This window comes from Acinonyx jubatus, chromosome A3, assembly GCF_027475565.1.
Source record: "Acinonyx jubatus isolate Ajub_Pintada_27869175 chromosome A3, VMU_Ajub_asm_v1.0, whole genome shotgun sequence".
In the NCBI taxonomy this organism is placed as follows: Eukaryota; Metazoa; Chordata; class Mammalia; order Carnivora; family Felidae; genus Acinonyx; species Acinonyx jubatus.
The window spans coordinates 116,526,170-116,540,560 of record NC_069388.1 but is presented as its reverse complement, the minus strand read 5'-3'; the positions used below and the strand labels follow the sequence as shown (position 1 = coordinate 116,540,560).

Genomic DNA, 14,391 nt, shown 5'->3' with positions numbered 1-14,391 from the left:
CCGGCAGCGGAGGCCGTCCCTGCACAGACTGTCCAATGGCGTGTAAGGGGCGGGGCCCGGCGCACACCTGCCGGCCTCCAGGCCAAGAACGAGGTGCAGGAGCCAGTCAAGAACTGGGAAGTCAGAACCCAACCACCCAAGATGCTGAGCTCTTCCCAGAGCCCTCAGACTGGCACCTGGACAGAGCCCTTCTCTCTGCTTTTGGGTCTTGGCGCTACCCTCTACTTGGGCTACTACTGGATATGTGTGCCCCAGGTGGGTGCGGGTCCAAAGCTCTGGCCGGCGGGTCTAGGATACTCGGGCCTAAGGGCCAGCTTCAGCTTCCAGCCAGGGGATAGAGCCCTTTGTGGGAGGTGGCATGATTGGGCCCCCTGCCCCAGGTGAAATTTGATGCCCCAATTCCACCACCAGCCCTGCCATGCTACAGCAGTGTTCTGTTTTGCTATTATCACCTAACGAAGAGTTTTGCTTCTTTGTCTGCCTAGATTCTCTGCGTCCCAAACGCTCCCCATGCCAGTTGGGCCTTTCAGCCATCAGAGGGGTGCTGCTCCCTATGATAGAGACAAACAGTTGAGGAAGGGCCGGCTGGAAGGCATCCTCAGGTGTCAGGGAGACGCTTTCCTCTTCTAAAAAGGCAGTCGAGTTGAGTTTCTTACTAACTTCACAGAACAAAGGAACCGGAGGCCTGTGCAGATGTGGCTGACTCCCACCATCCTGTCCACTTAGCAGAGCCTTGCTTCTCTTAAGGGCAGGTAGAGGTTCCCTGTGTAGCTCAGGACTCGTGGATAAGCCTGTCGTTGTTCATTCAGCCCTGTGTTAAGTTCTAGGCTCTCCGCGTATATATAACGCGACGGTAAAGTCTCAAGAGGTTGATTTTGATGAACTTGGACACTGAAGTTGAACACTGAAATTTAGACAAAATACATAATTCATATATCCAGAAAAATCTAAATCTTTTAATCTTCATTAAGCTGTTCTAGGTAACTGAGTCTAATGAAAAAAAAATCTATCGATTCAAGCCCTTAAAGATCTATAGGGAATTTAAATGTAATCTAAACTTTCTGTATTTTCAGAGCTTTCTACATTCGCATGTATTAAATCTGCCTTAATAAAACAAAAATCCAAACCTCACAGTACCCTATAAATCCTACCTTATATGCCTGATTTCAAAAGTCAATCATTTCAGACCAGAGCTGTCCTTAATAAACATTTTCCTTTGCTTGGACCAGCCACAAAGAACTCAGAGACCTCTGCCATTTTTTACTCCAAACCCCTCCTTGACTTCCAAATATTGGTTACAATGCAGGAAAAAGCACATTCTGGAAGCCCTGAGGAGTTTGGATTGTCCAGCATGATAATGGATTATTATTGATTTACCCACAGTGACCAATGGCATATTACTAATTAATTCTCAGGAATGAGTCAAGAAATACTTCACTATGGGGCGCCTGCTTGGCTCAGTCGGTTAAGCATCTGACCGGCTCAGGTCATGATCTCGCGGTCTGTGAGTTCGAGCCCTGCGTCGGGCTCTGTGCTGACAGCTCAGAGCCTGGAGCCTGCTTCAGATTCTGTGTCTTCCTCTCTCTCTGTCTCTGTTTCTCCCCCATTCATGCTCTGTTTCTCTCTGTCTCAAAAATCAATAAACGTTTAAAAAATTAAAAAAAAATACTTCACTAGAGCTAAAATGAAATTAACCCATATAAATCAAATGTGTGACCTAGTTTATTCTACACTACTGAGCTTATTTGATCAAGAATTCCCTAAATTGGGGCACGTGGGTGGCTCAGTCGGTTAAGTGTCCGACTCTTGATCTCCGCTCAGGTCATAATCTCGTGGTTCGTTGAGTTTGAGCCCCAAACTCTGCCCTGACAGTGTGGAGCCTACTTGGGATTCTGTCTCTCCCTCTCTCTTCCCCTTCCCTCCTTGCATTCTCTCTTTAACTAAACTTAAAAAAAATAATTCCACACATTGATGACAACTCAAAATCCTGGCAATTAGGAAGTAATACAGTACGGTGATTAAGAGCATAAGCTCTAGAGTCAGACCTGGGTTTGAATTCCAGTTCCGCCACTAGCTGTCTTTGGCAGGCTTCATGACCCTTGACAACTTACTCAACATTCCAACCTGTTCCCACGGGGGATCACAGGATCTACTGTCAAAGAGCTATTGTGAAAATCACAGGGTATAATTATGTAAAGTGCTTAGCACAATGCTTGAAACATGAGCACTCAACAAATTCAACCTACTAGTATTGGTGGTAGTATCATAATTGCGAATTCTGCTTTGCCTCTTGCTTGCTGTGTGACTTTGGGCAAACAACTTAAACTCTTTGAGTCGCTGTTTCTTCACCTATGAAATATGCTCCCTCATAAGGTTGGGCTTAGCCTAGAACCTGCATATAGCATACAATGAATCTCAAGCATTATTATTCCGGGGGTTAAAGACCATGTTATGAGTCACATCTCTCAACAGCTGCGCTAGCAACTTGGCCTCTCTAGTTCATAATTTACCCAGCCTTTTTTGGGTACTAAAACTGCAGAAGACATAGGAATCTGGTCCTCAGGTTCCTTAGGGCTTGCAACAGCAATAGAAATTTCTTGAGACTGTGACCTTTTGGCTTTGTACAGCATGCCCCTGTTTCATAAGCCTGCTATGCGGCTAGCCCTCTCATTCACTTGATGTGTACCCAAGAACCAAGCAGAGGGGTGGAAAGTCAGAGCCGAGTCCCCACTGACTTGTCTGTCCCTGCCATTGTGTTACCTTCCCTCTGGCTGGCATGAAACAAGAGGAAAATCTGTTCACATCGAGACCATTCCTCCTTTGGAGTATGGTCTGGCGACAGGGGTCCTATGAGCGCGAAAATGAGGTGCTGTGGTAGAAGCAGCAGTGAGCGCGTGGTAGGGAGGGAACGCGAGTATGTGGCAACGGGGTGCTAAAATCAGGCGCAGCCAGCATGGCTGGAGCTAGTCTGAGGCAGAGGAGTGTGGTAAATCAATCGCAAGGCAGAAGTCACAGATTGAATGGTACTGCATTTCTTCAGCCTCTGACTAGGATGCCAACCCTTTCCGCAAGGACTCAGCTGGGCAGTTGATATTACCTGCTCTCTGCAAAATGGGTTTGGGGCACAGATAGCCTGAGCGGAGGAGTCAGCGCTCAGTCAGCTGCAGCAGATCCCAGCCCTGGTTCCAGGTCGGTTGAGTCCGTGCTGGAGGTTGCCCTCCAGGACTGGAGTTCGCCCTCCAGGACTGAAGTTCTTTGGGGCTCCAGCTGGACTCTATTATAAACAGAGGTGACTTGGCCATTCCAGGTTAAGGTATGTTAGGTCTCACCCCCAGAGGCCGGCCTCTGGAGAGGGGTTGCTCTGGTGTCAGGTGCCTCACTGGCTGTGCAAAATCCAGGGGAGTGAGGTAGACTGTTGTGGTTACAGAGGCCTCAACTGGTGACTGGGCCCCGGTTTCTGGCCCTCCTGGAGCAACACTGTCCGATCACTCTGGAGACTTTCTACCCTACGCTGTGGTGTTTTGAGGGGCGGCTACAAACCATCTTTCGAGTCTTGCTGCAGTCTCGGCCTCCAGTCCCTTACCGGAGGTAAGGAGGGACAGAGCGGGTGAACAGTAAGCTGCAACTATAGGGAAATCCTGTCTACTTCTTAAAACTGAAGGTAATCTTTGCCCCACGTACCTCAGTGTGTTGAGGATAACGAGAGTGGTTATACAGAAGGGCTATTTAATTGCACAACAGTGAGGTAATATTTAATCTTTTACGTCCCATTACACCTTGTTATGGTCTTAATGTCGGGCACAGTGTGTGCCCTCAAATGATACAGGAGGGAAGTTGTGGGAGTTGTTTGTGGGGAAGAGAGGTAAACCTTCTGAAGCACACGGAGTTCCTCATAGTATCTTGGTGTGCCCTTTTCTCCAAAACCACAGCGAAGTCCTCCAAACCCCAGATGGAGGACAGCTCCTGCTAGACTGGGCTGGCCAGCACAACAGCAGTCAATATCCTGACCCCACCACCCAGCCCATTGTATTACTGCTTCCTGGTATCACAGGCAGTAGCCAGGACTCCTATATCTCACAACTAGTCAACCAAGCTCTGAGGGATGGTTATAGGTAAGGATGGGTCCAGCCCGGGGGCAGTGGGTGGTATCTGAGGCCTTGTAATAGGGAGGCCGATCAAGACCCTGATACCTCTGGGAAGAAAGCACTATAGGAGGGGCACTTCTGACTGGGGTCTTCCTGAAGGCTACCAAAAGGGGAGCGGGGCTTCTAGGAAAGGCCTGGCTGAGACGTACCTGTGTGTGTCACAGAGCTGTTGTATTTAACAACCGAGGCTGCCGTGGGGAAGGACTGCTGGTGAGTATCCTTTCCTCATCGTAGCCCTTCACCCCACTCCCTTAACAGATCCTTGGCCCTGGGGCTCTACCTACCCATCCTTCTTCCATTTTCCTTCCATCTCTCGAACCCTCCCATCTTTCTGCTTCTGGCCAGGGCCTCCCTCCCTACCCAATTATCTGGTTTGCCTCAGACTCACAGAGCCTTTTGTGCCAGCAACACTGAAGATCTGGAGACAGTCGTGAGCCACATAAAGCACCGCTACTCCCAAGCTCCACTGCTGGCTGTGGGCATCTCTCTTGGAGGGTAAAGGTTGCCTGGGCTTGACCCAAAGGTCCAGTCTTCCTGTGTTTCCTCCTCCATGTCCTCTCCCCCTTTCCCAACTCACTAACGCACACCCTTCTTTCACGGCCCCTGGATCCATCCTTCAGGATATTAGTGCTGAACCACCTAGCTCGAACAGGGCAAGATTCGGGGCTGGTGGCAGCACTGACTCTATCTGCATGCTGGGATTCCTCTGAAACCACCCGCTCCCTGGAGACCCCACTCAACTCACTGCTCTTCAATCAGCGCCTCACTGCCGAGCTCTGCCACATTGTGAACCGGTAGGGTTTTGGCAAGTGGGAGGGGGCAGCAGGCAGGATGGGATGGCAGAAATACCAGGTTCTCCCAGTGCTCAGACTAGTGTTGTAACTGGGTTTGCTTATTCATGAGATACGATAGGGTCAGGTCCAGGAGAGTCACACCTCTATGAACTCTTTTGCAGAAATAGGAAGGTGATGGAAAAGGTGGTGAACGTAGACTTTGTGCTACAGGTAGAGTCTTTCAACCACCACCCCCTACCCAAAATTGTTCAGTATCTTCTTATTCCCTATCCTCATCCTAGCGTACCCCACCCTCTACCACATGCAGGCCCGCACAATCCGCCAGTTTGATGAGCGCTACACAGCTGTGGCTTTTGGATATCAAGACTGTGTTACCTACTACCAAGCAGCAAGCCCAAGAACCAAGGTAGATGCCATCCAGACCCCTGTGCTCTGCCTCAATGCAGCTGATGACCCCTTCTCCCCAGTCCACGGTGAGCACCCTGAATCTGGATGCTTTACAGGCCCTGGGGAAAACAGGTGGTGAGGTGCAAGGGGAGAGAGACTGGGCTCTCAGAAAAGGCCAGTTCCTGACCTCCTCTCTAACCCCTCCCCAAGCCCTTCCCGTACAGGCTGCCCGACACTCTCCCCATGTTGCACTGCTCATCACAGCCCGGGGTGGCCACATTGGCTTCCTGGAAGGGCTGTTCCCCTGGCAGCACAGCTACATGAACCGCCTCTTGCATCAGTATGCCAAAGCCATCTTCCAGCACCCAGTGTCGCTGCTCAACCTCAGGGATCTCTCACCTTCTGAGGGAGGCAAGAACTGACAGGAGTACCACCAGGGTCTCAGTTCAGTCTTTGCTTGTTTATTAAATATCAACTTTTCCTGCTGAATGTGCTGAGGTTCATTTTCCCTTTTCTCAAGGGTAGGGAAGACCATCCAGGAACTTATTGTATATGTCGCCTGGCTGGCTTGGAGCTACCCGGCTGGACCCAGAGATTACTGCCTGGGTCTTCCTTTTGCCCCTTCCTTCCCTAACGGCCAAGTCCCAGGCCAGTGCTTGCTTCAGCAAACGCCAGGGGTTCACGTGAAGACCAAGTGATGGACAGCAGTACCTCCAGGTTCTTGGGCATCCTCACATATTTCTGGAGAAAGGACAAGCTCAACTTTGGAGCCTCTGGTAGGCAGAGGAAGAATGCAGGTGGTGTGGCCTGGCCTTCAGATACCACTGTCCTGGGAGGATCCACGGATGAAGAATGAAGGGTTCTCAGGATTCAGAGTCACACAGGGCCATAGCCAAGCTTTAAGTGGGCAGGGCAGGCAGTGCCCGTCCGTCTCATCAGAGGAACGCCAACTATGGATTCAGGTGGAATGAGCAATGGGGTTCAGGCCTTCACTCTGTTCTAGAAGGTAGTAATGTCCAGGCCCCTGATTCCCTAAGAGCAGAAAGGCTAAAGAAAACCTGGAAAGACACTCTGGAGCAGCAGGATGGTCATAACAATAAGTCCGACACATAGCAGGAGCAGCAGCCACACAGGAACACTCCCTGCAGGAGGGGTAAGGGAAGAAGTCAGCAGGCAAAGGGGCTTCACAGCCCTAAGAACAAAACCATTCAAGAAGGGGGCAGATGGCTACAAACAAGCGGCCCATTCTCCAAGGGGCAAGTTTTTGCTATAGCTAGAGGTAGGGCGGTACCCACCCCCATCCCAATGACTCACTCCGTGAGGGCAGCAAGTGCAGCTGGCAACGACTATCCACAGCCACAGAGAACAGGGCAGTTTCATGGAAGCCAAGGAGCTCTGGACCACGACCCTTCTCAGGTAGAAAGGCCACATCTGTCACGACAATGCCATGAGCCTCCCTCACATAATAGAGGCGCTGGAGACAGGAGAAGAACTATTGAAGGATGGCCCTGTTCAGAACATTCTCCTGGAAAACAATCTCCCTGTCCCCAGATGGCTTTTCCTCTAGAGCTGGGCCAGACCCTTCCTACACACTTAGGTTCGAGCAGGCCCAGAGTCCCCACCCCAAAGAGCCCTCAGGGCTGTGCCCACCTTTACCCATTACCTGGAGAGAGAAAGCTATGTAGATGGCAACGGAGCCAGTGACTGTGCCCAGGCCTAGAAAGGTGCCCGATTCGCTGCAACAAAAAATAAAGTGCTCACTGTCCCGGGGGCCTATGCAGCCACATTCACCAATAGTACTCTTCAGAGCCTCAGACAGGACATCCTTCCAAGCTCCCCCAGGCAACCCACAACCAGCCAAGTCACCACTGTCTCACACCTGACACTAAGGCAGGAGATGACTTCATGGCCGCAGGACTTAGTCCGAAGGGGCAAGAAGGTGGAGCCATCCCAGGCTGTGAGGTAGCAGGGTGGGGGCTGGCGCAGACGCTTGTGGGGAATCTGCACTGTGAAGAGTCGCAGCCTGGCAGGCTGGTCTGGAACCTGCCCAAACCTGGGGGCCAGGTGAGAGGATATTCAGCTCCTGGGGCCTGCTCAGCCCTTCTCAGAGGTTTGTGCCCTCCTGCACCCTGGTCAGGCCTGGGGTAACACCCACCAAGGCTACAATCCTCCCCAGCTTCCCCCCAGTCTCTTCCCTCTCCCCCACCACATCTAGGCTGTGCCTCTTTTAGCTACCCTCTGGGGTCTCACACCTGCAGGCCTGGTAGCGGTAAGGCGTGTTAGAAAAGGTGGGTCCGTTCTCTTGCCAGTGCAGCTGTGTCACCAGCTGATCCTTCTGCCACACGGAGGCCTTAAGGTCCCAGCCCACAGTTACCAACTAGTCAGGAATCAAGATTCCAAGGATGGACAGTTAGGGGATCCACTTACTGGACAAGCAGCATAATCACCTACTTTTTTGACACTTTCACTTCCTCACCTTGCCATCAGGCCCCAAAGCCAGGTCCTCAATCTCTCCTTCATGGGCTCTGAACTCCAGAACTTTCTCTAGGCTGGGTACCTGCGACCAAACCACCATCATGGTTACCCTAGGTACCCAGCAAGGGTGCAATGATCCCCACCCTTCTTTTTTTCTGCCACTCAGTACAGGCTCCACTCAAGTTTCCCAGAACCCATGATCAGTTCATCACAATCTGACCTTGCTGCTACTGACACTCATCCTCTAACCCACAAAACCACACCTTCCAGATACGAACGTAGCCATCCGTCCCTCCAGTGGCAAGCAGGGTGTTATCGTGGTTGAAGCATACAACTTTTTGCAACGGATCAGGGCTGAAGTCTGTCTGCACCGCTTGCAAATTCTCTACACTGAGTTCTACCCCCTCCTGGTGGGTTTCAGCTCCAGACTTCTTCTCTACTGGGGCTGCCCCCTTCCTCTGTCGTGGCCCCTGTTCCTTGCAACCTGAAATACAAAGAGTCTGCCAGGTTTCAGGGCCCTATAGTAAGTAGTACTTGCCCCCTCCCTAGTAGTGAACATCCAGCTTCTTGCCTGCTACCATAACCCACTTCCAACCCCTTTTTTTGGAACCAAAATAAGTGACCTTACTCATTTAACCCTTACCCCAAAGCTAAAGAGGGAGCTTCTCACCTGCCTTCTCTGTCTTGTTTTTGCCCTTCTGCTGATGGGTCTGGAAGCGCAGAAGCTGACAGTGGGCATCCTGCCCTGCAGCAAGGATGTTACCAGCCAGCGCCAAGTTCATGGTAGCCCGTGTCTCTGTGTCATGAGAGTGTAGCAAAGAGGCGCTCAGGCGCCCATTAATTTGTTCTAGCTGCAGAAAGTGCTGTGGAAGAGGGAACCAGGGTGAGCAAGGTGCAGGGGCGCCCAGAGAGCACCTCAAGGACAACCTTACATCCTATAGTCTAAAGCCCTATCTCTTTGCTTACTACAGTGTCTACTTAAAAGGCTTTTCCCAGCCTGCTTGCTTCTTTCCTTTTCTTTCTTTCTTTGGAACCTCACAAATCTGTACAGCAAGGAGGGTTGGGATTAATACCTGCAGTTTACAAAATAATTGGGTAATCCTCAGAAGAGTGAAGAACCCTTGCCTAAAGACCAAATGCAGCACCCTTGCCGCTGCTAGAGAGCAGAGACACAGGTCTATGCGATCTCCCCAGAAAACACCAGGATAAGACCCCTGGAGCTGCTTGTGAGGTTGAGTTGAAGCGTTCCTGCCTAAGCGGTGTCGTGTGCTGTTTTTACTCCACTTTCCGATTCGTGGTAAGTTCTCAGGTGAAATTCCCGCCAGGGCGCCGGGCTTTCCACCGGGGAGGGCGCAAGCTAGAAATGCAGCTAGTGTGCAGCCGGAGGTACAGCCCACCCCCAAGACCCCTTATCCCCGTCGCCCGTGCCGTGACCGGCCCCAGTGGCCCTGAGCTCTCACCACGCCATTCTTTATGCCCGTCTTGGCAGCGCCTCCTCCGCCCGCAGCGATGAGCAGCCCCGCGCTGGGGTCGACCTGAAGCGCGTACAACGGGAACGGGGCCCGGTACAGCTCGGGCGCCCGGCGCCGGCCCATCCTGCTCGCCGCGCGCTTCACTGTCCGCACCGGGGCACCCGGGACATGCCACGCCCGGCTTTCGACCACTCGCCCTGCCGCGATTCAACTTGATCCCGTCGCCGCCAGGAGGATTCTCGACTGCTCCCTCGCTCCCTCGGCGTTGGCAAAACTCTTCACCACACTCAGGAATCCATATCTTCGCTCCGAGCGGTCTTAACCCTGTCCGGTGAACGCGCAGTGCGCACGCGCACTTAGCCCTGGGCTCTCCTTGCGCAGGCGCAGGCCCGCCAATACGCGTCAGCACTAGCGGGCATCGGGATGACGCAAGCCCCGCGCCAAGATTGTGTCCGCCTGGGTCGTGAGTCTCCGTCGTGTTTGCGTGGGGTCAAAGAGGCAGGCTCCCCTTCCAGGGGATGTGCTTGGTGATTCTGGGGGAGGAGGGGAGCTAATAAAGGTTAAAAGAGGCTAATAAACCTTTACAAAAAGAAATCCTTGGATGCTCCTGGCTGTCAGTCCCAGGGCATGCTTCCCTTGATCTCTGTGTTGTCAATTCGAGCCCCACCTTGGGCGTAGAGATTACTTAAAAATAAAATCTTAAAAAAAAAAAAAAAAATCTTGGATTAGGGTTGTCCCCATTTCAGGAGTGATACCTGATGTGGAAGTGGGGTGGGGGGGGGGGTGGTCAGAGCGGATGACCAAGAAAGAATTCTTGAGACGTCTTTGGTGCAAAAAGGTGGTTTTATTGAAGCCCAGGACAGGACCCTTGGGCAGAAAGAGCTGCACTGGCGCTGTGAGGGGTGACTGATGATACACTTTCAAGTTGAGAGGCGGTTAGGGACAGCGTAAGCCTCCAAGGTATTTTGGAAGCTAGGTTTCCAGGACCCTGAGGGGGCTAGCTGTTGTTAGGAAAACGTCATTTATTACTGGTCAGTAAAACCTCAGTCACAGATGCTTCAGATGTATACCAGTGGGCCATATATGCTTCGAGCATGATTGCCAACATGTATCTTGAGGGGTAGAGATAAAGATTCCAAAGGAATTTTTATATGTTAAATTAGATCTACAGGATCCTAGAGGGGCGGGACAATGTTAAGCTAAGACTGACTTTTGCCCTTAGCAAAGTGTCAACATGGAGGCAGTCGAGTTTCCAGAGGTCACTCTGCCTGTCTCAAGGAATTGTCAGTTGTAAGGAAATTTAATTTTTTCTTTTGCCTTTGTTTCCTACACCAATACACAAGTGCAGCCTTTACCTTTTACCCCAGAGAGGAAGTGATATGTCCCAGGTCACACACTTTGGAAATTTCACATTTGGGAACTTGAACTGTGTCTCTTGCCTTTTCATGGAGGCAGCATGGACTTTAAAGTAAAATTGGGTTCAAACTCGGAATCCACTGCTTCCTAGTGTGAGGAAACCACTATTTACCTTAACAAATCACCTCAGCTCTGTGGTTGGCAGATGTGAGAACCGGCCATGCTTGCAGCTCTGTGACAAGGGAGACGATTCATTTTCAGAAATACCAAATAAGAGCTGAGCTGTCTAGTTACCAGTAGGCTTACAACCTATTGGAAATCTATATGAACTCCCCCTCCCCCCATGGAGCCTCAAACCCTTAGACACTTCACTTCCTGATTCTTCTAACCCTCTCCGTTTTGCGGGCTTATTTTCCAAAGGCTTTGCGAGAGCATGCGCCAAAGAACAAAGGAGGGACTGAAAGTCTCTGCGTCACCTCAGGAAATGTACATATGTTCCAAACAGACTACTTTTTGCCTTACGTGGGCATAGGCGAAGTCTGGGTAAGGCTGTAACCTCCATTGTACTCCGCCAATGAGGAATCAGGAGGGACTTGCACGCTAGGAAATAAATTGTTTGCTGTAACTACACCAGATGTGCCCGTCCATCACACACCCGCTCTTGCAAGAATGTTGATTAAATCCTCGCTTCATTGTGCTCCGAGTCTCCACGTCCCTCCTTTGATTGGGTCAGTGGCCTTATTTCTCACATGCATTCAGGGGTTTGGGAATGGGGATTGCTCTACGCTGACACCCTCAGAGGGAGGTGACTTGGCTCCCAGGCAGGGTAAGTCTCTTTTCTGCCTGACATCCCACCTTCCTGAGGGGGGCCACTTGGGTTTCTGATCTTCAACATGAGGACTCTCAATGTTTCTCTTCAAGTGAACCCTAGGAATGTCCATCCCTTCAAGGAGACACCTCCTGCTGCTCCCCTGGCTGCCTAAGCATCTCTGTGTGTGTGTGTGTGTGTGATGTTTATTGCTTTATTTTTGAGAGAGAGAGAGCAAGCACAAGTGGGGGAGGGGCAGAGAGAGAAGGAAACACAGAATCTGAAGCAGGCTTGAGGCTCTGAGCTGTCAGTGCAGGGCCCTATCTGGGGCTTGAACCCATGAACTATGAGATCATGACCTGAGCTGAAATTGGATGCTTAACCAACTGAGCTACCCAGGTACTCCAGTATGAATCCTTGTTAACCTAATATGATAGGGAAAGATAGGATAAAATAGGCAGAGAGAGAAAGATTAGGACCTGAGGTCCCTGGATGGGGAAAAACATATATTTTGGATCAATGCTGGGAGGGTCTGACCACAGTAAACCCCGTTGGGCCTAAGATTCCTCTCAAGAATGTAACAGACAATCCAACAATACATTAAAAAAATTATTCGGGGCGCCTGGGTGACTCAGTCAGTTGAGTGTCCGACTTCAGCTCAGGTCACGATCTCGCGGTCCGTGAGTTCGAGCCCCGCGTCAGGCTCTGGGCTGATGGCTCAGAGCCTGGAGCCTGCTTCCGATTCTGTGTCTCCCTCTCTCTCTGCCCCTCCCCCGTTCATGCTCTGTCTCTCTCTCAAAAATGAATAAATATTAAAAAAAAATTTTTTTTTTAATTATTCATCATGACCAAGTGGGATTTATACCTGGGATTCAGGGCTGACTCAATATCCACAAAACAATCAATGTGATACATCACATCAATAAAAGAAAGGACAAGAACCACATGACCCTCTCAATAGATGCAGAGAAAGCATTTCACAAAATACAGTATCCTTTCTTGATAAAAACCCTCAAGAAAGTAGGGATAGAAGGATCATACCTCAAGATCATAAAAGCCATGTATGAAAGACCTACCACTAATATCATCCTTAATGGACAAAAACTGAGAGGTTTCCCCCTAAGGCCGGGAACAAGACAGGGATGTCCACTCTCGACACTGTTATTCAAGATAGTATTGGAAGCCTTAGCTTCAGCAATCAGACAACACAAAGAAATAAAAGACATCCAAATCAGCCAGAAGGAGGTCAAACTTTCACTCTTTGCAGATGACATAATACCCTGTATGGAAAACCCAAAAGATTCCACCAAAAAACTGTTAGAACTGATCCATGAATTCAGCAAAGTTGCAGGATATAAAATCAATGCACAGAAATCGGTTGTATTCCTATACACCAATAATGAAGCAATAGAAAGAGAAATCAAAGAATTGATCCAATTTACAATTGCACCAAAACCCATAAAATACCTAGGAATAAATCTAACCAAAGAGGTGAAAAATCTATACACTGAAAACTATAGAAAGCTTATGAAAGAAATTGAAGAAGACACACACACACACACACACACACACAGGGGAAAAAGATTCTATGCTCCTGGATAGGAAGAACAAATATTGTTAAAATGTCAATACTACCCAAAGCAATCTACATACTCAATGCAATCCCTATCAAAATAATACCACCGTTCTTCACACAGCTAGAACAAACAATCCTAAAATTTGTATGGAACCAGAAAAGACCCCAAATAGCCAAAACAATCTTGAAAAAGAAAACCAAAGCAGGAGGCATCACAATCGCGGACTTCAAGCTGTATTACAAAGCTGTAATTATCAAGACAGTATGGTACTGGCACAAGAACAGACACTCAGATCAATGGAACAGAATAGAGAAGCCAGAAATGGACCCACAAACATATGGCCAACAAATCTTTGACAAAGCAGGAAAGAATATCCAATGGAATAAAGACAGTCACTTCAGGAAATGGTGCTAGAAAAACCAGACAGCGACATGCAGAAAAATGAACCCAGACCACTTTCTTACACCACACACAAAAATAAACTCAAAACAGATGAAAGACCTAAAGGTAAGACAGGAAGCCATCAAAACCCTAGAGGAGAAAGCAGGCAAAAACCTCTTTGACCTTGGCCGCAGCAACTTCTTACTCAACACGTCTCTGGAGGCAAGGGAAACCAAAGCAAAAATTAACTATTGGGACCTCATCAAAGTCAAAAACTTCTGCACAGTGAAGGAAACAATCAGCAAAACTAAAAGGCAATCGAAGGAATGGGAGAAGATATTTGCAAACGACATATCAGATAAAGGGTTAGTATCCAAAATCTACAAAGAACTTATCAAACTCAACACCCAAAAACAAATAGTCCAGTGAAGAAATGGGCAAAAGACAGGAGTAGACACTTCTCCAAAGAAGACATCCAGGTGGCCAACCGACACGTGAAAAAATGCTCAACATCACTCATCATCAGGGAAATACAAATCAAAACCACAATGAGATACCACCTCACACCTGTCAGAATGGCTAACATGAACAACTCAGGCAACAACAGATGTTGGCGAGGATGCGGAGAAAGAGGATCTCTTTTGCACTGCTAGTGGGAATGCAAACTGGTGCAGCCACTCTGGAAAGCAATATGGAGGTTCCTCAAAAACTTAAGAATAGAACTACCCTACGACCCAGCAATTGCACCACTAAGTATTTATCCAAGGTATACAGGTGTGCTGTTTCAAAGGGACACATGCACCCCCATGTTTATAGCAGCACTATCAACAATAACCAAAGTATGGAAAGAGCCCAAATGTCCACTGACTGATGAATGGATAAAGAAGATGTGGTATGGTGTAATACAATGGAGTATTACTCGGCAATCAAAAAGAATGAAATCTTGCCATTTACAACTATGTGGATGGAACTAGAGGGTATTATACTAAGCAAAAT

The 14,391-nt window shown here is 49.3% G+C and overlaps 2 protein-coding genes across 5 annotated transcripts; one reads left to right on the top strand and one right to left on the bottom strand.

Annotated features, from left to right (window-relative positions):
• Positions 1–17: 17 nt before the first annotated feature.
• ABHD1 (abhydrolase domain containing 1) lies at positions 18–11,326 on the top strand. 3 transcript variants are annotated; one of them, XR_008289610.1, is made up of 10 exons: positions 18–255; positions 3,428–3,588; positions 3,930–4,112; positions 4,310–4,355; positions 4,528–4,640; positions 4,766–4,939; positions 5,101–5,149; positions 5,247–5,412; positions 8,996–10,781; positions 11,050–11,326. XR_008289610.1 is itself a non-coding variant. In XM_053201114.1 (9 exons), the coding sequence occupies exons 1-9, from the start codon at positions 142–144 to the stop codon at positions 9,040–9,042; spliced, it is 1,053 nt and encodes a 350-aa protein (XP_053057089.1). In that variant the 5' UTR covers positions 18–141; the 3' UTR covers positions 9,043–11,326. The 3 variants fall into 3 exon arrangements, 2 of the variants coding, with proteins under 2 accessions (XP_053057089.1, XP_014919626.1); XM_053201114.1 differs by having other exon boundaries at positions 8,996–11,326; XM_015064140.3 differs by lacking the exons at positions 8,996–10,781; positions 11,050–11,326 and adding an exon at positions 5,537–5,815 and having other exon boundaries at positions 38–255.
• Positions 5,766–9,396, bottom strand: PREB (prolactin regulatory element binding). 2 transcript variants are annotated; one of them, XM_015064139.3, is made up of 9 exons: positions 9,262–9,396; positions 8,472–8,664; positions 8,065–8,285; positions 7,803–7,883; positions 7,579–7,703; positions 7,206–7,379; positions 6,990–7,062; positions 6,641–6,800; positions 5,766–6,468 (listed from the first exon to the last, which is right to left on the bottom strand). In XM_015064139.3, exons 1-9 carry the CDS (start codon positions 9,394–9,396, stop codon positions 6,374–6,376), a joined length of 1,257 nt encoding a protein of 418 aa, XP_014919625.1. In that variant the 3' UTR covers positions 5,766–6,373. The 2 variants fall into 2 exon arrangements, with proteins under 2 accessions (XP_014919625.1, XP_026889203.1); XM_027033402.2 differs by lacking the exon at positions 6,641–6,800.
• Positions 11,327–14,391: the final 3,065 nt, after the last annotated feature.